Here is a 26,001-nt window from a genome sequence, read left to right on the forward strand (position 1 = left end):
GATAAGTTTTGCAATTCCTATAATGACTTATCCTCTTTTCTCTAGAACATATACACATTCTTATATTAAAAATGCAGAGGCAAATATCTTACAACATCTGACAAAAGCAGTCCAACTTGAAAGAATTGATATTTAATTAATAGTATCAAAATTTTATTTTCATAGCAAGTGCTAAGTTTTCAGAGCCAAAGAAAAGTTGAGTCTAGACTTGGCTACAGTTAGAAGATCTACCTATCTACCCATTGAATAGATGGTTATTGAATGTTTACTGTGTTAACTGAGTACCTGTTATTAGTTTCTAAGTACTTGAACTTATATTGGGGGTGGGTTAAGGTGGGGTTAGAGTCAGAAACCAACAATAAACATATAATTATATACCTGAAGATAAGTACTTGTGAAAAAACAAAGCAATCTAAGTGGGATAATGAGTGCCACAGTTTGTGTTGGGAGGGGAGGATGATTTCTCACTTAGGAAGTTATTCTGAAAAAAAAAAACACATTTTAGCAGAGACTTGAAGAAATTTAAAGAGCAAACTAGGTGGATAGTGTTTGGAAAGTGGGGAGAGGAGGAAGTTTTGAGTGAATTCCAAAAGGAGGGCATAGTGTATACCAAACTCCTGAGGCAAGTAACAGCAAGGAAGTCCATTGACTGAATCACAATGAAAGGGAAGCAGTAGCAGATGGGACCAGAGAGGTAGGAGGGGACCCCAGATCACATAGGATTCAGAAATCATTAGAAGGTTTTTAGATTTAGGGGCCAGGCATGCTGACTCATGCCTATAATCCCAGTTACTCAGGAAGAAGATTCGGAGGATCATAGTTCAAAGCCAGCCTGGGCAGAAAGTGAGATGCAATGTCAACAAAACAAGTCAGGTGTGGTAGCAAGTGCCCAGTATCCCAGCTATGCAGGAGGCCATAGGTAGGAGTATCACAGTCTGAGGCCGGCCTAGGCAAAAAGCAAGATCCTATCTTAAAAATAACCTAAAAGCAAAAAGGGCTGGAGATGTGCTCAAGTGATAGAGCATCTGCTTAACATGTGCAAGGCCCTGAGTTCAAACCCCAGTACCACCAAAAGAAAACCACAGGAGGGACAATAAATTGGTATATTAGTTCTTTCACCACTGTGACAAATGCCTGAAGAAACAATGCAAAGGAGGAAAGATTTATTTTGACTCACAGTTGCAGAGTTTTCAGTCCATGGTTCACATGCTTTGTCTCTGTGGGCTTGAGATGAGAGAGAACTGCATGGCAGCAGGAACATGTAAGAGAAGAGGCTGCTTACCTGATGGCAGCCAGGAAGCCAGTAACAGGACAAGACCAGAGCCAAGTCATGCTCTTCATGTCCCACATCTTCCCAGTAGAACCCATTTCCCATAGTTCTACCACTTCCTAACAGTCTCTTTGAACTTTGATGTCATCAATGGCTTAGACCACTGATTAGGTCATGGTGCTCATGATGTAACTATCTCTGGAGATATCCTCACAGACACACCCAGAGGTGTGCTTTACTGATCCAGGATCTTCTCAATCCAATCAAGTTGACAATCAAGAATAACCATCACAACACAAATGGAATTTTATGCAGCCATGAAGAAGAACAAAATGTTATCATTTGCTGGTAAATGGATGGAATTGGAGAACATCATTCTGAGTGAGGTTAGCCTGGCCCAAAAGACCAAAAATCATATGTTCTCCCTCATATGTGGACATTAGATCAAGGGCAAACACAACAAGGGGATTGGACTTTTAGCACATGATAAAAGCGAGAGCACACAAGGGAGGGGTGAGGATAGGTAAGACACCTAAAAAATTAGCTAGCATTTGTTGCCCTTAACGCAGAGAAACTAAAGCAGATACCTTAAAAGCAACTGAGGCCAATAGGAAAAGGGGACCAGGAACTAGAGAAAGGGTGAGATCAAAAAGAATTAACATAGAAGGTAACACACACGCACAGAAAATCAATGTGAGTCAATGCCCTGTATAGCTATCCTTATCTCAACCAGCAAAAACCCTTGTTCCTTCCTATTATTGCTTATACTCTCTCTACAACAAAATTAGAAATAAGGGCAAAATAGTTTCTGCTGGGTATTGAGGGGGTGGGGGGAGAGGGAGGGGACAGAGTGGGTGGTAAGGGAGGGGTTGGGGGCAGGGGGGAGAAATGACCCAAGCCTTGTATGCACATATGAATAATAAAAGAAAAAACAAACAAAAAAGAATAAACATCACAGGTGGCAATCACAGAGGGGATGAATATGAAAGTGATTTGATCAGACTATATCACCACACCCAGCCCTGACCCTACTGTTTTAAAGGACCTCTGTGGCTGCCATGCTGAGGGACAGGAAAACAAGGAGAGATGCTTGGAGAACAATCATCTCTGGTGAGAGGAAATTGACACTTTGAGCAAGACAGTAGTAATGAACAGAGTGAGAAGTGGTCAGATTCCAGGCATGACAGGGTTTGTTACTGGAAGAGAAGTTGTAGTATGAAAGAGAAAAAAATAAATAATATCTCCTGTAAGACTGGACCCCATGGCCTTTGAGGACAGGAATATTATACACTATCTATTTCTATCTGCAGCACCAAACAAGTGCAACACCTGTTTTGATAATGTTGTTATGGATGAAATTCTACATGGGAAGACATGCTTCATTTGGACACAAATGCAAGGCAGACACTTGGAATGATCCATTTGGTTCATTTGTAGATCCTCTGTTGGGAGGATAAAAATAATTTTAATGGGAATACTTTCTTTGACATTTCTTAATCAAATACTTCAATCCTACCGACAACATTTATAACATACTTCTGAGGTTCTAGACATTAGATGGCATGAAGTTTTTCATATAAAATACAATTTTGACTGACTTCAAGATGTCCATGCCCTTCAAGGTGGTAAGACTTCTGTATAAGCAACTCTATGCCATGGAGAGACCAGGTTTATGGGCCTTCTGGACCTAACTCCAGTTCCATGCCTTTGGGCAAGATCTTTAGCCTCTTAGAGCCTCAATTTTCTCATCTATACATAAAGATAGTTGTGCTTACTGTCTGAGGATAAAGGAAAAGCACAGAGTGCTCCCCAGTACTTTCCACCATTACTTTATAGTAATGCTTTACATCAGTCAGTGTTTGTATAGGGACCACATTCAGTAAGTACCCCACATTCAGTAACTAAATTGAGCCTTAATTTATACTCATAAGACTACTTCAAACTGTTAATATTAATAAATTAGAGAAGCCATGAGAGTTGTTAGTTGACATAAAGTTATCTTGTAAAATTCTAAGAATTCAAAAAGACAACTTTATTAATAATAATAAATGACTGATAACTCTTAATAATGATTTGCTATAAACAGTGTACTTTACATGGATCCTCTGACTCATCTCAATTTCCCCATGAGATGTGTGCAGCTGTTCTTCCTATGTCATCTTCAAAAACTATGAAGCATAAAGAGACTAAATTTTATGACATGAATGATTCAGCTAGCAAATGGCAAATTGAAACCTAAGCTTTCAAGTCATTAACTACTGTTCTCTATGTTCTGTGATAAAAAAGAGACATCATCATAATTTTTATCTCACTGGATAAAAACTGATAACATGAAGGAACTGGTTACATTTTCATAAACTACACCTGTCAAAAAACGAAAGACTGAGAGATTAAGGGCCAGCATCACTGTGATAAAAGAGACACTCAGATTTAAATTCAAAGAGTACCAAAGAGCACAAGGGACCAGACTTCACAGCTGATTCCCAGATCAACTATGTTATCTGAAGAAACTATTAAGCCTTTTGAGCTGTTTCTAGCAAACAAACAATTTAGGAGGCCAACCCCAGTGCTGGACTTTATGGGCTTAAATCCTAGCTTCACCACACACTATATATGTCGCCTTGGACAAGTCATTTAACCTCTCTGTGCCTCAGATAAACTCAGTCATAGAGCTGATGCTACCCAGACCATAAGGTTGTTGTGAGGATTAAATAAATAATAAATGTAAAGTTTTTGAAACAGGGCTTCATATAAGAAATTCTTGATACATATTAGCCATTTTTATTATTATCTATCAGAACGGAGATAATGGTGTGTAACTCTGCAAGGTTGTTGAGAAAAGCAAGGCATCTAGTACATTGTCCAATACAAAACAGGGACTCAACACATTGTCACTATTATGGTAGGGTTATTTAAAAATTAAATATGCCAGAGAATAATAGGTAGAAATATAAATACATGTACCAGTTTCTGGGTAACATAACAATCTAAGAAAAATATATTGCCATTTTAATGAATAGTAATAAGCTCTAGTAGCCCATCCCATTGAGTTCTTTTCTTTCTCTGAACACTTTTTGTGTTCATTGAATTTTACACATATGTCGCCTTGTTTTGACTTGTTTGCAATTGTGCTTCCTGTGCTTCCACTTTCTCAAGATCAGAGCTCACTGTTGAAAGCAGGGACTTTCTGCTTCTGTAAATCACTTCTGCCATTTATTAGCTGTGTGAACTTGGGAAAGTTACTCAGTCTAGCCAAGCCTCATTTTTTTATCTGAAAACTGGAAATAATGATTCTAGCTTCAAAAAGATATGGTGAATATTGAGTGTGAAGAATATACATAAAGCACTTGGTAGGATGTCTGAAATCTAGTCAAAGTTCAGTAGACTATAGATACTACTATGAAGTAAAGACCAACTGTGCTTCATGTTTCTCTGCAGTACTGTATCTTTCCTAGATTGCAGATTAGGCAATAAATGATTGCTACAATGGTTCTAGACCAGGGTGACACCAATGCCCAGGGCTAATTGTAAATGGATAGCAGACATACTGTGTTGTTACAATGTCTGGGACACATTTAATAAGGAGAGGTCAAGGAGATATATGAAAAACTCTTCCATCTAAAATGACAATAGCATCTGTTAGAGCTTAAATACACTCCATCCTAACTGTTAATCAAGTATAAATCATTATAAGATTGGAATTTACTACATTCAGAATCACATTTCAGAGCTACATGTAATAAAATCTCTGCTGACATATTCAGTTGACAAACTTTAATAGTCACCATAGTCAAGCCTGAAATGACAACAGTGGATAACAGTTATATTGAAGAAGCAATTTTTTCCTCTGGATGATAAAATGTAATGATCAAAACTAAGAAGAGCTCTAATACAGTCTAGACTTTCCTTTCTGGATATTAGCATCACAGTCATCCTTTTAGAGATTGCTTACTTATTTGGCTATTTAATTCCAGATTTTAAAATCTTTCCCTCTTTTATTCATTCAACAGTTATTTATTGGACACATGATAAGCAGATCCTATGTTAGACACAGAGAACATAGCTGTGAAAATTAAGTACTGTCTGTCCCTGGTCTAACAGAGCTTACAGACACGTATGGGAGATGGACATTAACCAAGTAAATACAGAAAACTAAGGTAAGAAACGTCTATATTTCTATGCGGACATAGAGTACAGAGCTGAAAATAGTGTAGAAGTCAGGGAAAGTACTCCTACACATGTGCTACTTAAACTAAGGAACACGCGTGCCGGGCTGCAGCTCAGGTGGCAGAAGGCTGCTTAGCAATCTCCAGGCCCTTAGTTCAAACCCCAGAACCACAAAAAAAAAAAAAAAAAAAAAAATCTAAACTGAGGGACATGAGGGTACATCATTCAGGTAAAAATGGAAACAAAGACAAGAGTGAACACAGAAAACGTCCCAGTGGGGAAAAAGCCTGGACCAGTAGAGAAGCTGCCTAGAGACCAGAGCTAATGGAGCACAGAATTGAGGAGAGCAAGGAAAGGAACAAAGAGCAGGGAAGGAGGAGGTAACTGATATCATAATTTGAACTTTATCCTAAATGCTGGAAGTATTTTGGAATAGTTATAAGCTAAGGAGTACCAGGTTCTAATTGGGGGAGGGGGGAAGTGAGATTGTACCAAACAAAAGAAAAATACATCAAATGTTCCCCTTATTAGTAATTTCAGCAAAAAGTTTCAGGAGAGAGTGCTGGAACTTCTGGTTAAACTCAGTCTTTTAATTACTTGTGGATTTTAATTACCTGTATTCTTCCTGACCTCCTTAATCATGACTAATTGAAAATTGGCTGTAACTCAAGATACTCCTTGAGGAAACTTAATAAAGTCAAGTATGTAACAGATGAAGTCTTGATTTCTATTGAAAACTGAAGAACTTATAAGTAACAGGCATTTTGATTTCTGTGGGAAATGAAGAGGCCCTGGTAAATATCAGTCATCCAGAGCAGCTATTTTGTTAATCCCCTAAACTAGTTGCAGATGTTGGCTCAAACAGCTAGGCTTTGCATCTGTAATTTTAAAATTGTCTCATATTTCTAAAACCTGACTCTGCATGCACCGGAAATCAGTGACATGAATTATGAACTTCAGGAAGAGGAGGCACACAAGAAATGCCAGAAGTGATAGGAGATAATATTCAGAATGGCTGTGCTGTGTGCACAGGATGAGTGAAGGATGACATGGTTCCTTCCTCCACGACATAGATTCTATAAGCAGGCATTTGGAAATGAAACCCTGCAAGTGGATATACTGGACAAGAGGAAGTCATTTATAGATAGTTGAGTTTTCAAAAACAAATCCTCCTTTTCCCTTTCCCCTCCTCCACTTTACAGCAGGTCAACAGGAAGCCCAGAGGACTGGAAAAGGAAAAGATTTTTGAAGAGAAAAAAACTGAGAACACACATGTATGCTAAAAATTCCTTACCTTAATTAAGAAAATAATTTTTAGTAGAATGTTGGCATTGTAGGAGGTTAAGGGGTATCTCAATAAAATGGCTTACTAGTAAAACTAATGTTTTAGTTAAAATTGTGCTTTTCATAAAAAACATGTCATTAGAGACTCCAAACTTATAAAAGTGGCTGGTGATGGTAGAATGCCTTAAAGATTCATATTATGTTTCAAAGAATAATTATAGACATTAAAAGTATTTAAGTTATGATGGCTGTATTTAGTATTTGTATTTCTTGAGCTCATTTTTATTTATGTGCTCTATTTCCAAAGCAGTGCTCCATCCATTGAGGCAATGTAAGTGGCAGCACATCTAATAATTTGCCCACAGGGGCCATCTATCACAGACTGTGTGTGTGTGTAAATAACTTCACCAGGAACCAGGACAAAAACTTCAGCCAATTATTTGGAAAGGAGGGAGCACAGTACTAAGCTTCAAGGAACTGAGATGTGATTATGAAACCAGGACACTCATTTCCTGGATGGGGAACATTCATCCTGCAGAAGTCAGCCCCACGGAATCCCCTGGGGTGGGGAATGGCTTGGTTCTGAGTCTGAGAAATTTCAAAGTAACTTTGGGGGTAAGACATTTCATTCCTTGGGTAAGCTAAAGTTCTCATGTTTGCATTTTGTTCAAAAGATTATCTCTGTTTTATTTTTTTCTCTGCACTCAATAATTAGAAAACACATACTGCTGGGTAAATAAGATATTCTGGTCTCCATAGAATTTTTCAGATAAATCTTAGAACATTAACTCTCCTGCTACTCAGACTACTCCAAATAAGTCACAACCTGCTGTCCCATACAAACTACTCCCAAGAGAGTAAAAATGATTCCACATCAACTATAGGGGACCTGTTCATTGCAACTATCTGGGGGAAGAAAAGGAGGGACTTCAAAAATTGGTGGAGACTTATGGCAAATGGAATTTTAAGTTGACATGCAGAACTACTGTATGTTAGACCTGTGACCCCACGATTAGAAGATATATACTTAGATGAGGAAAAAATAAGTTTGTTCTCAAATGGGATTGCCATTTGAAAAATCAAAATTTAAATTTTATAATAATTGACACTAATGTCAGCATCATTGCACCAACATTTAGGTACCTGGACACTGAGACTTTCCACAGAGCAGTGAGATCTAAGTGATATTAAGACTGGAGCCCATATTCTCACAACCACATCCTTTGAGGATCCTGAGTTAAATATTCTGACTCAGGAGATGTTTCTACAACGTCATTTCACTGAGTGTGAAAATATCCGTGCTCTTGGGACAGATGCTGCAATTTGCCTTAGTCTTGGTGAATTTGGGACATATTTATGATCCATGGATTTGATTTCAATATGGGAAGCAATGAACAAAAATAACAAAAGAGCTCTGCTGGAACTATAGAAGACTGTCTCAGCTTCTATTGACTTTTATTTTCCCTGTGATAATGGACTACTGGCATACTACCAAAACGACCTTTTGGTACAGAATATGGACATCATCATTAAAAAAAGATCTTATGGCACCTTTATAGTCAATAAAGTTCTATAATTTGTCTTTTGTTAATCCCTTAAATTGCTAAAATGAAGGGCTGGGGATCGCCAAGGATAATAATTAAGGAGGGTAGCATTGCTGTGATGGAGTCTGCAAGCTGGTGGTTAGATTTCCATCCAGCCAACAGTTGAAAGCTCTTCTGCTTCCTTCTTCTTCCACTTGGTGACTATCCTGATCAGGAGTCAGTCTTCTATGGCCACTGTGTCTCTGCTACTACGCTCACTCTCAGAAAATGAGCCAGACTCCTTTTCATCTAGCAAACTTATGATAAGGAATAAAGGACACAATATTCTTTTCTCCCCAGTTTCTGTGACATCTCTCTTTATGTAGGACTTATAATAGTATTCTATATTCATTATTTTTTAAAGGATAATGTTATTTCAAAGGCAACATACACTAATCTGAAATGGAATAAGAGGAAAATTAATTCAATTCTAAAACAATCACCCCCCAATAGCCAGAGAGCTCATACCAGAAAAGCAGAGGTGGTTGGTAAATACATCAATATAATAAATCACATAGTGTGTGCAATATGTTAGATTTCGCAAATAATTCAAAAATATTCCATTTATAACTATAAAATAAGAGTATTTCTAGTTATTTTGTATTTTAACAAGAAATGTGAGTTTACCTGTATTAAAAGGGGAAAACCCAGGAAATGATATTAAACAGAATGAGCAGCTATCTAATTAGGTAGGAGATCAGGATATAAAAAAAAGTGAGACTTTATCCCAGATTAATTTATAGACTTTATAAACATCCAGTCAAAATTCAAATAAAACTCTCAATGGAGTGTAACAAGATTTTAATCTTAAACTAAAAGAATGAGTAAAAGCAAAAAGCATTTTTGAAAAAGAATGATAATAAAAGGAAATGGCCAGGCAGATAATAAAATGTATTACATAGTCAGATGCAGCGATTAAAAGCATGTCACTGTACAAAAATTAACAGATGGAGAAACAGAATAAGTAACCTCAACACAGTTTAGGTTAAGAGCTCATCTGGGACAGAGGCCAGAATTCTGCCACTTACCCATTGTATGACCTAACATGAACTATTTAACTTTTCTAAAGTTCAGTTACATTACTCATAAGAGAGGACAAATAATGGAATCTACTTCATGAGGGTATTGTAGAACTGCATGTTTGATGTAGGAAACACACTTAGGGCAATAGTTAGCCACAAAGTAAGCTTTTAAGAAGTGTGAATGGGCAGACATGGTGGCATGAGCCCATAATCACAGCACTGGGGAGGCTGAGGCAGGAGATCATGAGTTTGAAGCCAGCCTAGGATACAAAGCAAGACCCTCTCTCAAAAAAAAAAAGTGTGAGCTGCTGTTATTACACTCTTACAGACAAAATTAATATATGATCAAGGAAGTACTGCAAATTAGTGGTGACAATATAAATCATTCATACCATTATAGCTATAAATTTCACTCCTTTAAAACAAAATAATAATAGTCAACAGTAATTGAATTGTTACAATGGGAGTATTAAGCTAATTAATGTGTTTGATCTTCATAATAACCCTAAGAGATAGATGCATTAATCATATTCCTTTTGCAAATCAGGAGATGGAGGGACAGGGATAATATTAAGTGAATCAGCTGATGAGTGGCCAAGCCAGATGCCAAGCCTGGCAGTGGGGCTGCAAAATCCACACTCACAAGTTCCTCATTCTATTCCCTAAGTTAGCATCTCGCCTTGTACCACATGCCCCAAGAATCCTAGATGGACCTCAGAGACAAATGTCAATGATGGCTTCATCAGAATTCCATAAACACAGGGGTGGATATTCAACTGCTCTTGAGGGGGACACCACCTTGTTATATCTTAAGTGCTAGAGGAAATGAGAGAAAAACCAATGCTAAAGTTGATCTCAAAGAGGGAGAGAGTAGAAGAGTGGTTTTCAGAGCCTGGGATGGGTTTGGGGGAGAAAGGATGAAGCCACATAGGAGGAATAACTTCTAATTTTCTACAGTGCAGTAGGGTAGCCTACTGCCTTCAGCGCAGTAGTGGTTGACAATAATTAATTGAATACTTCAGAATAGCTAATAGAGAAGACTTTGGATGTTTCCAACACAAAGATATGATATATATCTAAGGTGATAGATATGCCAGTTACTCAGATCTGATCATTACACATTATATACGTGTATTGTACACATGCCACGTTGTACCCCATAAATATATATTTCCATGTGACAATTAAACACAAACATTAAATGAAAATTTTAAGAATTCTATAAAGAAAAAGAATGGCAAGCATGGTGGATCATGTCTATTATCCCAGCACTCTGGAGGCTGGGCAGGAGGATCAGGAGTTTAAGGCCAGCCTGAGCTACCTAGTGAGGTTCCAGCTGGGCTCCCTACTGCCTCAAAAAAAAAAAAAAAAAGAAAAGAAAAGGAAAAAAAGAACAATAAATATTACTATAAAGCATTTTTAAAAACTTTACCTCAAGGACCTTACAAAATAGTAAAACATATGTAAGAAAATGAAAACACACTTGTTAATAAATATGACAAAAAGATCAATAAGTTATATGATATTCTGTTATGAGTCAAAAAAGGAAAATATTTTATGAGAACATAGGCAAAGGCATGAAGAATCCATTCAGAAAAGAACATTAGTGCTTGCTTAATAAGACAAGAAAAATATTTCTCCCAGGAGTGAGTTTTACACGTAACCACAGTTTAGGAGGAGGGAAGTATGGGATCAGCAGGAAAATAATTCTATTCTCATGTAGCTAAATATAAAAACCCTTAAAACTACTGGAGAGAGAATATAAGCAGGGCAATAATTTTTAAGCTACCATAAAAACTGTAAACAAATGTCATACTCTTTTTGATTGTCTAACTCAAAATTAGAATCTTTTGTTTTATAATACACAATTAAAAAGTTAAAGTCAGGAAACAGATAATCAGAAAATATTTGCTTTCCATATAATACATGGAAAAATACCCAGACTATTGAAAATCCTAAAAATCAATAAGAAAATAAAACAATCCTCCTAAAATGGGCATCAGACATTTCATGCGAGAGGGGACACAGATGCCCCTCTCTGAAAAAGAGACATGAAAAAGGCTACTCCAAAACTCACAATAAGTGAAACACAAATCACAACAGCAATGTACTATTTTTTTCATCAAATTATCAAAAATTGTGAAAAACATAGCTATCCAGTACCAGGGATTTAGGGGCCCATCTATATAGTTGTTGGGTCTATACACTGATTCAGCTGTTTTGGGAAGAATCAAAGTGATGCAAAAGCCTACCTACCTGTAGAGGAATATTAACCAAGTATGGCACATGTGTATCACGGGATGCTGTAGTACCAGCAGCGCTAAAGGAAACTCTGTCATCTCCTGTCTGTGTAGTTACTTACATGGACAGAATCTCTAAGACATGACTTTAAGTGGATCAAGTGAGCTCAACTTCAAATATTTCCTGAGCCCCTGTTATACACCTGGTCTTAGACGTGGTTAGGGATACATCAATAAACAAAAGACACAAAAATTCTTGCCTTTGTGGAGCTTACAACTTCTGGTATAAAACATATACAATACATGCTCATTTTTTATTTTCAAAAAAATTACATGATGAGTCTTTGTGAGGGTTCATACGTGTGTTTGTGTATGTGTGTATACACTCCAAAATGGTCAACAGTGGTTGTTCCTATGGAGATGAGTGGGATTGGGTTGGGGGTAAACATATGTTTACTGTAGCAACTTTATTTATTTATTGGCAACACTTGGGGTTGAACTTAGGGCCTTGTATTTGCTAAGGCAGGTGCTCTACCACTTGAGCCAATTCAGCAGCCTATCTATCCAACTATCTATCTATCTATCTATCTATCTATCTATCTATCTATCTATCTATCTGTTTATTGTTCTGGTTATTTTAAAGATAGAGCCATGCTTTATGCCCCAGCTGGCCTAGCCTATGATCTTCTTATTTGTGCTTCCCAACATAGCTGGGATGACAGGTGCACCACTATGTCCAGTCATTGGTTGAGATGGGCCTTGCAAACTTTTTGCCTGAGTTGGCCTTGAACTGCATCCCTCGAGGTCTCTGCTTCCCAAGTAGCTAGGATTATAGGCATGCACGACTGCACCCAACTTTATCTTTTTACAATGAGAAAGTGTTCATATATTTCTTCTGTAAATTTAATGAAAATTATAGGTTCAAAATTATACATTACACTGATAATTTTTACTAAATAAGATATACATAACACATATGGGAAGAATTGAAGCAAGAAATAAAGTAAACTTGAGGCATGACATCTGCTTTTTTTTAGAATAAGGAGCTCTACCTTTACAAAATTTGCAAAACTTCTCTGTGGCCAAAAGACTAGATGATAAGCTAGCTGGTAAGGGATGAAAATGAGAGCAATTCTACGATAATGAAGCTGCAGTGGACTTGGAGGGACATCCAGGAGCTGACCACTGGTGCCCTTTGGATGGAATTGAAAACAGTACAGGGTGATGTGAGGTTGGGCGAGGCATAGGGTTTGGCCTGTGATGGACCATCTCAGAGGGAGATAACCAGCAACTTTTGGTGTTAGTGGAAGTAGCATTCGACAGGGAGCCTCTTCACCATGTAGGTGCCTATATAGAATAAAGCAGAAGCTTCTTGTCTAAGGCATGGAGTTGAAGTTTAACAAGCATTAATTCAAACAGGGACTGGCTACCCCAATGAAATCAAGGGACTAATACAATCCCAGTGTCCATGGACACTGGATATACTCATGGACAGGAATATATCAAGATGCCATTTATCTACTCATTCAGGGGGAATGTCCAGGTATGAGATTACAGTGATTAATAAAATGACTTCTCTAGTGGGAGATGTTACAATTTTTAAATGTTGTACAAATTCCAGGGAATTTTCTAAACATATGGGCACTTAGCTTACTTGGAATCAAACTCACCACACTTGTAGAAATAGAGTCCAGGAGGATGAAAGAGATAAAGAGATGAAGAGAGGAAAGAGAGGAATGGGGCAGGCGGAGGGCTGAGAGACCAGACAGAGTGAGAAAAGAGATCTCTTTGTAAACCAGTTGTTCTTTCCCAGGTGAAACAAGATGGGTGTTCTACTGCCCCACAGAAAAACCACAGCTGAGGTGTGGGGCTAGGCTCTGCCCATTGAAGGGGTTTTTCAAGGTAATTTTGAGTAGAGAGGATTTTCCCATCACTGATTTTTAACCCCTAAACCCTCAATTTGGAGGCACTGTGGCGGCAAAAATACTGTAAGTATATCTGTGTATCTTCTGAAGAAAAGCATAAATGGCATACATTAAGTACTATTCCAAATGAAACTCTAGATTTTAAAGGTGTAGAACAAATTAATAGATTGTACCTTTTGCTTAGTGTGGCTTTCAAGGACTCAATTCTCTATAGTTATTAGAATAATGATTGTATCTTATTAGCTATTGATTGGTCCCTTTGGAGATATTTTCATAGAATTAAGGGACAAAAGAGAAACTGCTATTTGCATTTTTGTTGTTAGATTGATTTATATAAACCTAAGTTTGTTCTTTCTAGGATCTAAAAACATTAATACTAGAAAAATTTTAAGTAAGAAATAAAAATAACAGCAAATGAATTTCAATGATGTGACTTAACAAAATTGAGACTATGAAATGAGATGCTTGATATAATTTACAAAATACTCCAAGCAGTGGTTAAACTCTATGATTAAGAGAAAATCTACAGTCAAATTACCTGGTGCTATCATTTTATGACTGAGCATATTACTTTGTCTCTCCTTGTCTCAGTTTCCTTTCTACAAAATTGAAATAACAAGGGTACCTACCTCAGGATTGTTGGGAAGTGTTAATGAGTTAATGTATACAAAGCACCTGAAAATGCACCCAGGTTTACTAAGACTGACTAGTATTATCTCATTTAATACTTACAAAAATCTAATGGGTGGTTACTATTATCATTTCATTACAGATTAGTTACCCAAGGAAAAGTAAGGTTAAATAATGCGCTCATTGACACACAGTGACTCCACAGAGGCATCTCTGAAGATGCTTCTCCAACTGGTACCACTGTTGACAGAATTATTTTTAAAAGGAAAGGAGAAGAGAAGGAAATGCTTCAAATACATGCATTGGAAAATTATTAATCAATAAATTAACCATAAGGTTTTCATACTGAGGAATTAACCATCTTATATTCCTTATGAGCAACTATCCTATCATCCAAATTAAACTGTTCTGAAGGCAAACAATGCTCAACAAGTCTCTACCACCATCTTTGACACACCTTCTGCAGCATCTATCCTCTCTTCTTTAACACCTGTGACTTTCAAGTGAATAGCTGGTTCATCCCTACTTTCAGGCCGTGTGATCTGGTGAGGAGTCAGCCTTGTTCCATGTGTTTGGACCAATGCCAATCAGTAAATCATATTCTTCAGCCACAGTGATTGGTTTCAGAAGGAGAACATAAGCCAAACCAGTCCAATCAGAGTAAACTCTGGAGTTTTTCTGAAAATCCTGGAAGAAATGTTCTTTTATTTCTGCTGGATTGAAACTAGAAAGGAAATCTGCTGGGGCCTGGTGGCAGTTATCTTACAACTACCCACCTTGTCACTGCTTTCTCATAATCCTGGTACATATTTCCTTTGACTTCAGTAAAACCTCCAAAACCCTGATTATCTACTTCCTTTCAACTTTCAGCATCATCTTTTATCTTATCTTCTTCCTAAGCACAAGCTCAAATTACATGTTTCCTTACAATTAGGTGAACCCATTTGACTGAGTTCTGGCCAATGGAAGGTAAATGGAAATGATTTGTCATTTATGGTCTAGTCCTTAAAACTTCCCTCACTCAGGTTTCTGTCTCTTTTCTATCTGATAGAAGAAAGGAAAGGTTTCCAAAATCTAATCCATTACTGACCATGTATTATGGCTTGAATGTAACATGTCCCACAAATGCTCATATGTTAAAGGCTTGGTTGCCAAATGATGGCAATCAAGAAGAGACTAAATTGATGGATTCATAGTTTGATAGCATTATTGGGAGGTAGTAGAAACCAGGAGCAGAAGTCTAGCTGGAGGAAGTAGGTCACTGGGCTTGTGCCTTTGAAGGGCAGTTCTTCTGCCTGGCATCTGTTCTATTTTGACTTCTCCACTGTGATGTTCTGCCTCACACCACAATCTAAAAGCAATGGAGCCAATCAACTATGGACTGAAACCTCTGAATCCATGAGTCAAATTAAATCCTTCCTCTCTTAAGTTGTTTTCATCACATATTTTTCAGAGTAGCAAAAATCTGATTGATACACCATGTGAAGCAGGATGCCCTGTCTTGATGACTTTTTTTGGATTGCCACAGAAGGCTAAATTAATCTTTTATTATGCTAAGTTGGGGTTATTATGAAATTCTGGTGTTGTTGGTTACTTGGTGGACCTACTTGATTTATACATTAATCAAAACCATTTATGTTAGATTACATAGTCCTTTCCCACAGCTTCTCTCTCTGCAAAACTCTAACTCATCTCTCTTGACCTTCTATGTTGCCTCTGTAGAAAAACCATGCTCTGGCCAATTCAATGTCTGTGTTCTCAACTTTAAAACACCTTCCACTTATAGAAGAGAAAAGCAATCCTCAAGGCCAGGAGAACCATTGCTATCATTCAGATGGTCCCCAGGACTATCACCAGTCCAACTATCTGACAACTCTCATATTTCTTTTTTTTTTTTTTTTTTGGTGGTACTGGAATGAATTCAGGGCCTCATGCTTGCTAGGCAGGCGTTCTATCATATGAGCCACTCTGCTAACATCCCCAAGTTTCATGAACTTTGGGAAACATCAACTACTGGAGATAATTCCCTGCTTGAAATATTCTGTCCCCAGCTTCCATTCTGCTCCTTTCCAGGTGTTCTACCTCTCTCATCACTTCTTGCTCTCTTTTACAGTTCCTCCTTTTGTTACAGTTCTTTTTCTATTCTCTTTTAAATACCATAGTTCTTTTTCTGTTCTCATCTTTTGGAGACAATCCCATCTATCCCCTGGCTTTGGCAATCACTCTATATATTGACAACTGTAAAACTTGCATCCCAGTCTACATGAGACCTGAACCTCAAACCCTACTGATGTTTCTAATAAGTACAGACAAATCGGCATTTTCTTTTTCACACTACCCCCAACAATGCTCGTCCTTCTCCTGAATTTACTTTGTAAGTGGATCCCTTTAGCCAGTAAGCCTGGTATAATAACTTAACCTTCCAACAACTCCTTTCAGCCCTTCCAATTCTGTCTTAAATATATTATGAATTTTTGCCTTTTCCTACATACTTCTGCTACCATCACTTGTGTTTTTATTACCTGAGTTACTGCAAAAAATCCTCAAATTCCCACGTATATAGTTGTACTCCTCCAAACCATTTCATACGCAGACACACAGACCTTTTTAACATAAAAATCAGTTGATATCACTTCCCTATTTGAAATACATCAGTGGCTCTCCAATACCCTTGAAGAAATAGTTCTCTGTTCTCTTATGAACTACAGATACTTTTGTACAACTTCCCATTGGATATTTTTGCTCTAATCTACCTCAGTGACTCACACTCAACAAAGCTACTCTGCCTGACTTTGGATACAAACTTGACCTTCTCACTATGTTCCTTTCTCCATAAAGAGCACCACCATCTTACCTGTGCCTAAATCAGAAATATGAATGGCACTGCACACAGAGCCGAGCGCCCTTTCCAACATCCAGCTCAGCACAGATCCTTTAGCTTTCACCTGCTGAGTATCTCTTGATTTCATCAGCTTCTCCTCAAACTCATAGAAACATGCAGGCCCAGGTCATCATAATTTCTTATTCATAACAGGCTACCAACTAGTTGCCTTTTTCCATCTCCTATTCAAAGCCTTTCTCCACTCTATAGGCAAAATGATCCTTTTAAAAGGTTGATGTTATTATGCTTAAAATCTTATGATACTCTTTATGTGTTACTTTCAGCAACACAAAAATAGTACCATTTTAGGAACTTTGAGGCCTCCTAGTGCTTACCACAGGCTGTGTTCTTACACTGACTGTATAGATAAGGAGGAGGAAAAGTAAACATACCTCATATACATTTCAACCCAGGCCCTGTGCCTGGTCTGTATTGTGAATAGGACGACATGTGGTGAGAAGAAAGGAAAAGGACCTTAGATTCTCAAAAAGGAAGATAAAAATAGTAAATAAAAAATATTTCTTCAAATAATAAAAGGTGATGATGCAAGACACTAGGGAGAGAGTATAATTAGATCTGACAATTAGGACCAGCCTCTTGAAGCGATGTTTCAGTGAGACCCGAAAGATGGATGGAACTAGCCTTGGTAAAGGAAGCAGGACTTAAATTTGCTTACTTACCAGCACATCCACCAGTCTCCCAAAAGGCAGAGCCAGTGACTGGCTCATCATAATATGCTGAACACCCACCACAGTTTTTGGCACACTGAGATTTTTGAATGCATGTTTGATTAGAAGAGAAATAAAGGAAGCTTAAATTTAAATTTTGAATAGCCCAACTTTAGGTGAATTGTGTGCTCATAAATTTTTGTGCATTTGCTGACATCAATTTGTGGAACTATTAAAATTTCTAGGCAGGCAAAAATAAACGGACTGTTGACTTTAAAGAGGAGTTTTGCATCTTTAAATCCCTCTAAAACATTTCAGAACAGATGCTACACAGCAATCTCTTACAGTTAAGAGCACTAAGAGACTGCAGAATGGCAGCATCAATTGCTAGGATATTGCAGGATCTTTCAGCTTTGCCAACCATAAAAGCCAGGAGTGGTTGAAAGGCTGGGCTCCAGCATCCCCTAGATTTGAACCTCTTATAGGCAAAACTGTATTCATGTAAATCAAATCAACATTAGATACTCAGATTCATAAAAGAAAGCAACTCCAAATCATTATGGCACATTTCTGCTAAGTAAAAAACCATAATAGAGCCCCTACAATATATTATATTGTGTTGCAAATTATTGAGTTTGATTCTGGAAAACAATATATTCAAATTCATAATTCTTTAGTTACAAATGAAAAGCTTTAAATTTGAAATTTGACTGCAAAACCTGACCTGATATAAGAGGATTTATATATTTCATTTAGTAACTTGATGTAACTATTCATTTACTTCACTGCAGAAATAGGATGTATTTGATTACAGGGTATTGCCTATATTCCCATAGGAATTCTGGGTAATGTATGACATAGTAAGTGTATTGGTTTTCTGAAGTCCAAATAATTCTGACACTCAAGGCATGAGTGGCCCCCAAAATTTTGGATATTATTCTATAACACTCATCCGATTCTGTTATCTTGAATAATAAAACTTCCATAATGTGTGGGATTTTTATGTATTCAGCAAAAATGAAGTCATGAAAACACAACTATCATGATATAAGCATGTGGAAGTTATATAATTGAAAGCTGCTCCAAGTTTCCTTCCAGATCTAAAGTACACACTTATACCATTACACTACTGTTTTGCTCTCACACCATTGCTTTTCCTATGTGTATACTTCTGTGACCCATAGATGCTTCTATCCATGAGGAAACTTGCATAGATAAATCCTTTATACCATACTCAGCCATAATCCAGGCATTGCAGATATAACAGTAATTTCCCATAACTTCTGATATTTCCAAGTATTTCATTATTCTTATTTCATAACTTTTAAATTTGTTTGTACTTAATATTTTTCTCCCAAAAGTTTCAAGAAGCAACACCTACCTTCTGGGAACAAGGTTTCTACTCTTTACAGAGCACATATCTTATAATTGGTTATAAACTTCATTATGTATATTATTTCTGATTCTCACAACCACCCTGCAGAGATGTTTTCTCTTCTTCCTATCACACATCTGAGTAAATCCAGGATTAATTTGTTCAAAGCCACATGGCTTTTAAATGGCAGAATGGGAATTAAACCCTAGAACATCTAGGTCCAAAGCTTGTGTCTTCCAAAGCATCATGGGGCAAATAAATGATCTGTGTGCCAATCTGAATCTGAGTCCATAGTTGGAAGGATAAACCTATTTCATCCATGGTAGAAACAACAGCATAATTTTTTCTAAATACCTATGCTAGTCATTTGATCGTGTTTTCATACTGCTATAAAATTAGGTACTGATTTTGAAAGATTCAATTCTATAGCCATGTAAAATATCAATTGATATAATTTTGCTTTTCATTACTTTTAAAAATAATACAAATAATTAGAACTGAGGAGAGTTATCAGCAATTGCAGCACAATCAGGTATTCAGAATTCACCCACCTTTTAGAAGCATCATCTACATTTATTGAAAACAACATATGGGGGAAGAAAAAGGCTTATACCCCAGACCAATAAAGCATAAAAGGATAGAGATGGGGATTATTAATGATTTTAATTATTTTAAGGCCCATTAAAATTAGAGAAAGAGCAAAGCACCCACAGTGTTAAGGGTTTGTTGTTACAGCATTTGAGGGTTTACTAGTTCATACCTTTCAATCACAGCAAGTTATTAGCAGTGAAGGGATGAACCCTCTAAAGAGGATTTTTATTTCAGTGATAAGGTGTTACGAAAAGACAACCTAAGTTTAAAAAAAAATTAGTAGCAAGTGCTAGTTGAGTTAATCAGTTAAAAGACAAACTGTGCCTTGGGAAGCTGAATGAAAAAGCAACAGTAAAGCTTACAGAACTTAGCTCGTACAATTTGCCTTGAAGGCGGAAGATTGGTTCCCTGAAATAGCAAAGAATTATATGCTTTAGTTCAGAAAAAAAAAGTTTTTTAAATAAAGTCTATTATTATCTCTTTTCCTTTCAAAACAATGGAAAAAAATCTAGAGCAGAGGTCTCAATTTGTTCAATAATTGTACCTCTGGATTAAAAAAAAAACCCTAAAAAATCATCATTGTTTTGACTAGAAAAGAAATAACAATGCAAATATTCATTATCACATAAAACAGAAAAGAAACAGCAAACTGTCGGAGTTAATACAATCTCTGCAGAGCGCTATTAGTCAGAGACAGCTGGTCAGCCCGAAAACACAAAAACTCAAAAGATCAGATTTTAGGATTAACATCTTCGTTAACCAATGAGAATTGACTGTGGCAGAGATTAAATCCAACAACTGCCTTCTTTATGAGCTGTCCCTTCACTGTTACCAAGCTGTGCAAACGTGTGAACTAGTCAGCAGCACCAGAAAGCTCATGCAACTACTCACAGTATTTTAACCTTGAACTGACTCACACATTCAATGTTAAACTAAGTTTAGTAGCAATGTAAGCAAGCAAAAGAGCACACAAGGAGTCAAGTTCGAAATGCAGAGCAAGTAGCAAAGGTATTTAAAATAAATCAATAAGGTTAATTGCGAAAATTGCCAAAAAGAAATGCAAGTCACTCCAAAAACATGAAAAGCAAAAATAAAACAAAATGAACAGCTGCATCTCAAGCAAAATTTGCATATGATTAATTTGCATTTAAAAAAACAGTCAATCAAGCAATTTAGTTCAAATTCTTCGAGGCATGCATGCACTGATTCTCTTACACAATTCCTACCTGATTTCCAATTGTGGTTTTCTTGTGAACCTGACTGCTCCTCTGTTGAGCACTGAGAAAAGCAAAGGAAAGCAGCACTGAAAAAACTCATTTTTCTGAACAATTAACAGACACTAAAACACATACAGTCTTTCAGAAAAAAAATCAACTGGGGTAAAGCTAAAATCAGAACCCAGGTCAGTTTAATTATGAAAGCAAATCCAACCCACTTAGACCTCTAGTAACAATTAACAACTATAAAGAAAGAATATAATAATTCCACATGGAAAAGAGCTGCATTGTTGCATTAATAATGATGTGAGCTGATGACCATGTGATGTACCACAGGTGTGCAGAATACCTATAATGAAAAATGCTTATTGACGATATCCATGTTCTAAGTGCTTTAGAGATACGATTGATTTTAATTCTCACAGCCCTGAAAGAGAGTTACTGTTATTCTTCTGGGTTTGCAAATAGGGAGATTGAGTTGCAAAGAAGCTAAGTGACTTCCCTAGACACTCAGCTAGTAAGTGATGGTACCAAGAAGTAGAACTCCATATCCCTAACTCTTTGTGATATTATCTAATCCCATTGCTTTCAATTCCACTATATTCTGACTATTTCTCTAGTGTCACTCCAGCATGGAACTATTGTCCTAACTCTGGACTCATACATGTTTTTTGACAATTCAATACCTCCACTTGGTTGTCTAATGGGCATCTCAGACCTGATATGTCAAAACTGAACTCCCGTTATCCTCCCTATTACCAGTTCCACCCCTCTTAATTCACACCATATTTCTAAGAGTTTAGTCCTTGATTGCTGTTTCTCTCCCATACCATCAGCAAGTGAAGTTAATGCTGCCTTTTTACAATGTATTTAAAATTTGACAATCTCTATCATTATTATCTCATTATTGCTACCTTAGACCAAGCCATTGTCATCTTTCACCTGAATTACTGCAATAACTCTCTGGTCTTACCTCCCACACTTGTCCCTATAAAGTCTGTTCTCAATACACAAGTCAGAGTGATATTTTTTAAAAAGAATCATGTGACTCCTCTGCTGCCACCTATGCTGTTCCACTCAAAGGCAAAAGCCACAATCCTCACAATGGTCCTCAGGCCTGACTCAACTCACTAACCCACGCCTTTGCCTCTTTGACACCTCTCCTCTTACCCTCCACCTCGTTGACAGATCCGTCACTCTAGCCTTGGCTCTTTTTTAGAGCCTATGCAGCACACTCCCACTTTCATGCCAGCTTGCTGCCGGAAGATGCATCCCCTATACATCTTCATGGTTCCCAACATCCCTTCAAGTCTTTGCCTAAATTTATCTTTACAGAGAAGGCTACCTTGGCTACTTTTACTTAAAATGGCATCCATCCTTTCCTACAGGGTTCCCATCCACTTTACCCTGCTCTGATTTTCTTTATGGAAGTTTTCACTATCAAACATATTGTCCACTTTATGTATTTCTTATGCCTGTTTGCATTTGTCTATCTCCCTCCATCAGAATAAGTACAATATATTTTATATATTGTAAGAACTTTTGTAAATGCCACAATGTACCCCCACCTAGCATAACAATAAAATAAAAATAAAAGAATACAAGAGGTTTGTGTGTTTTGCACACTATTTCCCTAGAGCCTACAAAGGACCTGGTATACAGTTGTCTTCAACAAACATCCATTGAATGAAAAGCCCAATGAGGTTGATACCATTATATTCCCCAATTTGCAGTGAGCACAGAGGGTTAAAAGACAGGTATCAGTCTGACAATTTAATCCCAAAGCCTACACATGTAAGCGTTATGTTAGTCTATCCCTCAAAAAGATAAGGCTTTTAAAATAATCTTTATAAATACCATAAAAAAACACAATTCATTTTGGTTATTCTGGGAAAAGTAGCAATATTCCACCCTCTATCGGCTTGTTTATGGTTCATAGTAACTGTTTTGTAGAACAATGAACTCATCTAAAATAGAGAAGAGCAAGATTAAAGCCATCAGTAACTGTTTAAGGTGAAAGGATGCTATGCTTCAGTAACAAGTTATAAATCAACAAAACCCCACTTAGAACAGTTATTCAAAACAGCAGCCTTTTATAGTCTTCCCTGATGTATTTAAGCTGCTTGCCTTTACTCAGACTCATGAGAAACCACACACTACATTCAGGTGAGGTTGGGCAGGGCTGGGGTAGTCTGAAACGATTACACTGTATTTGGTTGCTAGAGATATTTTGTGTGAATTTTTGTTTTTCAACTTCTAATTTACTAATTTCTTCCTTATCTTTTGTTGTTAGTTTTCTAGTTTTTAGTTGAATGCTTAATTCTCTTCATCACTAGGAGGTTATCTCTCTTCAACCATTCCTTTGAATAATCTAAAACTACAGTTTACAGGTTTTTGTCAGTGAGCTAAGAAAGAGGTGGTGCTCTATCTGTCTGTGGCCAGGATCCAATGAGTCCACACTGCCTTCTGGCTGTCCACGACCCCCACCTCCGAGAGTGCCTCAAATCCCACTCTCCAAGTGCTTAGGGTAGCTTCCCTACTTTCTGTCTCCAATGTCACCTTCCCAGAGCCCTCTAGGCTTTCCTCTCTTCTAGGAATAAATGAAACTACTACTATAATGTGATTGTGCCTTCTTCATGGGTTATGGCCATCTCTTCCTAGCACTATGATTGTAACTTAGGAGTTCTTTATGGAAAAATGTTTTTAATAAAGCTCTGATTAGTGGTGAAAACGTCAAGACTTTAGTTGACCCAAAGGTGTCTTTTTTTTTTTTTTTGATAAATCACTGGAGACCCTAAGATTATGTATAGGCTCCCATAAAATCATGTAAGGGAAAAGAAGCTGGATATAAAGCAAAGGTACCTAACCATAGGCAATCAGGATCTCAGCTACAAAGTGTGGATTGGGAGGGGGAGGAGAAGCAGATTGGGGGACTAGACTATTTCTTAGGTTCTTTTTTGTTGGAGTGGGGAGGAGTGCTGGGATCAAATACAGGACCTTAGATAATCACTCTTCCACTTAGCTACATTTCCAACCCTTTTAAATTCACTTTACATCTGAGACTCCCTCTCCGAACCTTAAGGACACTAGATAAAGAGAATTTCCACTAAGAGTTTCCCTATGGAATAATATATATTTTGGATCTACCACTTGGAATAGTCTACATGAGCCAATCTCAAAATTATAGTTAAAATAAATACCAAAAGACCACTACTTTGCACCTAAAGAATGACCTTTTTGCAGCAACTGGCACCAAAATTTCAAACATATTGCTGTTAATTATGTACTTAGGTACTTGAAGTTGCTTCATCAATAATAAAAAAATAAACTGTTTAGTTAGGAAATACCCTTTATCACAATTCTTCAGTATGCTATAGTAATTGAACTAAAAGTATTTCAAAGTACTTATTTCAGAAAGTGTTCATGAGAAAACATGTAGACTTGTAAGTTCATTTGAGCCCTTGAATCTATTCTTGAATAGAGGTATTTAAACAGTTATCTCAGAAATATTATAAAACATACCTGTAGTCAAAAATTTTTGTATGCAAACTTAGAAGAAGACAGAAATGCAGATAAGTGTGTTTAAGGAGAAGCTTACAATGTAACTGGTACAGATGAAAAGAAATAAACATAAAGCATAAATGACAAATAAAGAATATGCTCTATTAAAAGAAACATGAGTACACAATAGGGAGAAAGGTGCTTCTGTTTCAAATATGGGATATTATGTGGGGATAAATATAATTACCACTATCCTGTATCTTCTTATTATGTGTGTATATTTGTTATTAATTTTACCACTATACAATTAATAAAGTTTAAGTGTACTATGTAATTGTACAGTGATACACAAGTCACTGTACAAGGCTCTGCCAGAACACTAAACCAAATTAGTTTTATGCTTGAGACATCATGATTCTAAACGTATATAACAAGAAGTTCAAATTTTTCTAAAAATAAGAAAATATTTCAGAAGACATTAAAAAAAAACAAGCCACAATGTTAACTCTGCCCAAGACTGCTTTGGTATATTCCCTTCTATTCTTACCTGTGTGCATACACAATAAAATATACAAATAACAAAAGAGTGTGCCAATGAGGCATGAGACCATTTATCAATTCCTATACATAGCAGTTGCTCTGAATGTTCAGAGATAAGAAAGATCATTCCAGGCTGATGTGATCTGAGATTTTTTTATAGAATTCTTAGAAGATGAATTTTAATGCAAGAAGACAACCAACTATATTCTAAGAGACCAGATATTAACAAAGCCAGAAGGCAAAGCAATGAGGCATATAGAGAAGTTGTGATAGGTAAAATTATTTAGGCAGAATTATATAACTCAGGTTTGTAAATGACCATAAAAGCCTCCTGGTACAATAGCTAAATGTTGGAGCCAATTACAGAAAAGTAGGGTATTACACTGTACCATTCAATGTTTCTGATCCAGCAAATGCATGATCAAAGCATTGTTTTATAAAATTTATCTCTCCAAAATTGATTCTGAAACAGGGAAGACAGGAAGCAGTCAGCCCACACTACCTCCCTGAGATTGCTGGAGTCCTTCTCAGCCTTCAAAGTCTAATCACATTCAATTTCTGGATTATGCCTTCTTAGAAAGCTCTAGTTATCTCTCCTTTCCTTGAATGCACAAAGCACTTGTTCTGTGCCTGCACCATATAAACAGGCTTCTGTTACAGACATGTCTCTGTCTTCCCTGTAGCAATGTCTGCTCTGTGATGGTCAATGATACATTGCATTAATTTTGGCATTTCTGCCTCTCTCACCACTGAATTTACTGAGTACAAGCTTTATGGTAGTTTCTTAAGAATTTGTTATGAAATTATATTTTGATGTCATAGTTATTTATAACCAGACTATCAATGTCTGCAAATGAACTGTAAATAATTTGTAGAAGAGTATCACATGCATGTGCTGAAGTAAAGTATATTTAGGGAACCCTGAGTGGCCAAACTGACTGAAAGGAGTGGAGTAAAGAGGAATAATGACAACAGAACAGGCAGAAGAGGTAAGAAAGATAGATTATATCTTAGAAATCATGTATAGACTTTATTCTAAAAGCAGCAGAGAATCCCAGAAGAAATGAAAAAGAATAAGACAAGGGAGACTGTTATAGCAACTCAAGT

General features: G+C 36.9%; 1 protein-coding gene and 1 non-coding gene across 14 annotated transcripts in view; one reads left to right on the forward strand and one right to left on the reverse strand.

Annotated features, from left to right (window-relative positions):
• Dnm3 (dynamin 3) overlaps window positions 1-26,001 on the reverse strand; it is a 556,846-nt gene that overhangs the window by 275,037 nt on the left and 255,808 nt on the right. For 9 of the 13 annotated variants that reach the window (XM_074047471.1, XM_074047470.1, XM_074047469.1 and 6 more), the window contains exons 13-14: window positions 20,863-20,914; window positions 20,015-20,044 (exon numbers count right to left, since the gene is read on the reverse strand). In XM_074047471.1, the coding sequence (XP_073903572.1) occupies window positions 20,015-20,044; window positions 20,863-20,914 (82 nt within the window). The remainder of the gene's footprint in view (window positions 1-20,014; window positions 20,045-20,862; window positions 20,915-26,001) is intronic. The other 4 variants (XM_074047474.1, XM_074047473.1, XM_074047477.1 and 1 more) reach the window with 1 other exon arrangement.
• On the forward strand, window positions 17,321-17,454 carry LOC141414480 (small nucleolar RNA SNORA51). The gene has a single exon (XR_012439507.1). It is a non-coding gene; the product is annotated as a small nucleolar RNA SNORA51 (small nucleolar RNA).

Source organism: Castor canadensis, chromosome 11 (genome assembly GCF_047511655.1).
Source record: "Castor canadensis chromosome 11, mCasCan1.hap1v2, whole genome shotgun sequence".
NCBI classification, from domain to species: Eukaryota; Metazoa; Chordata; class Mammalia; order Rodentia; family Castoridae; genus Castor; species Castor canadensis.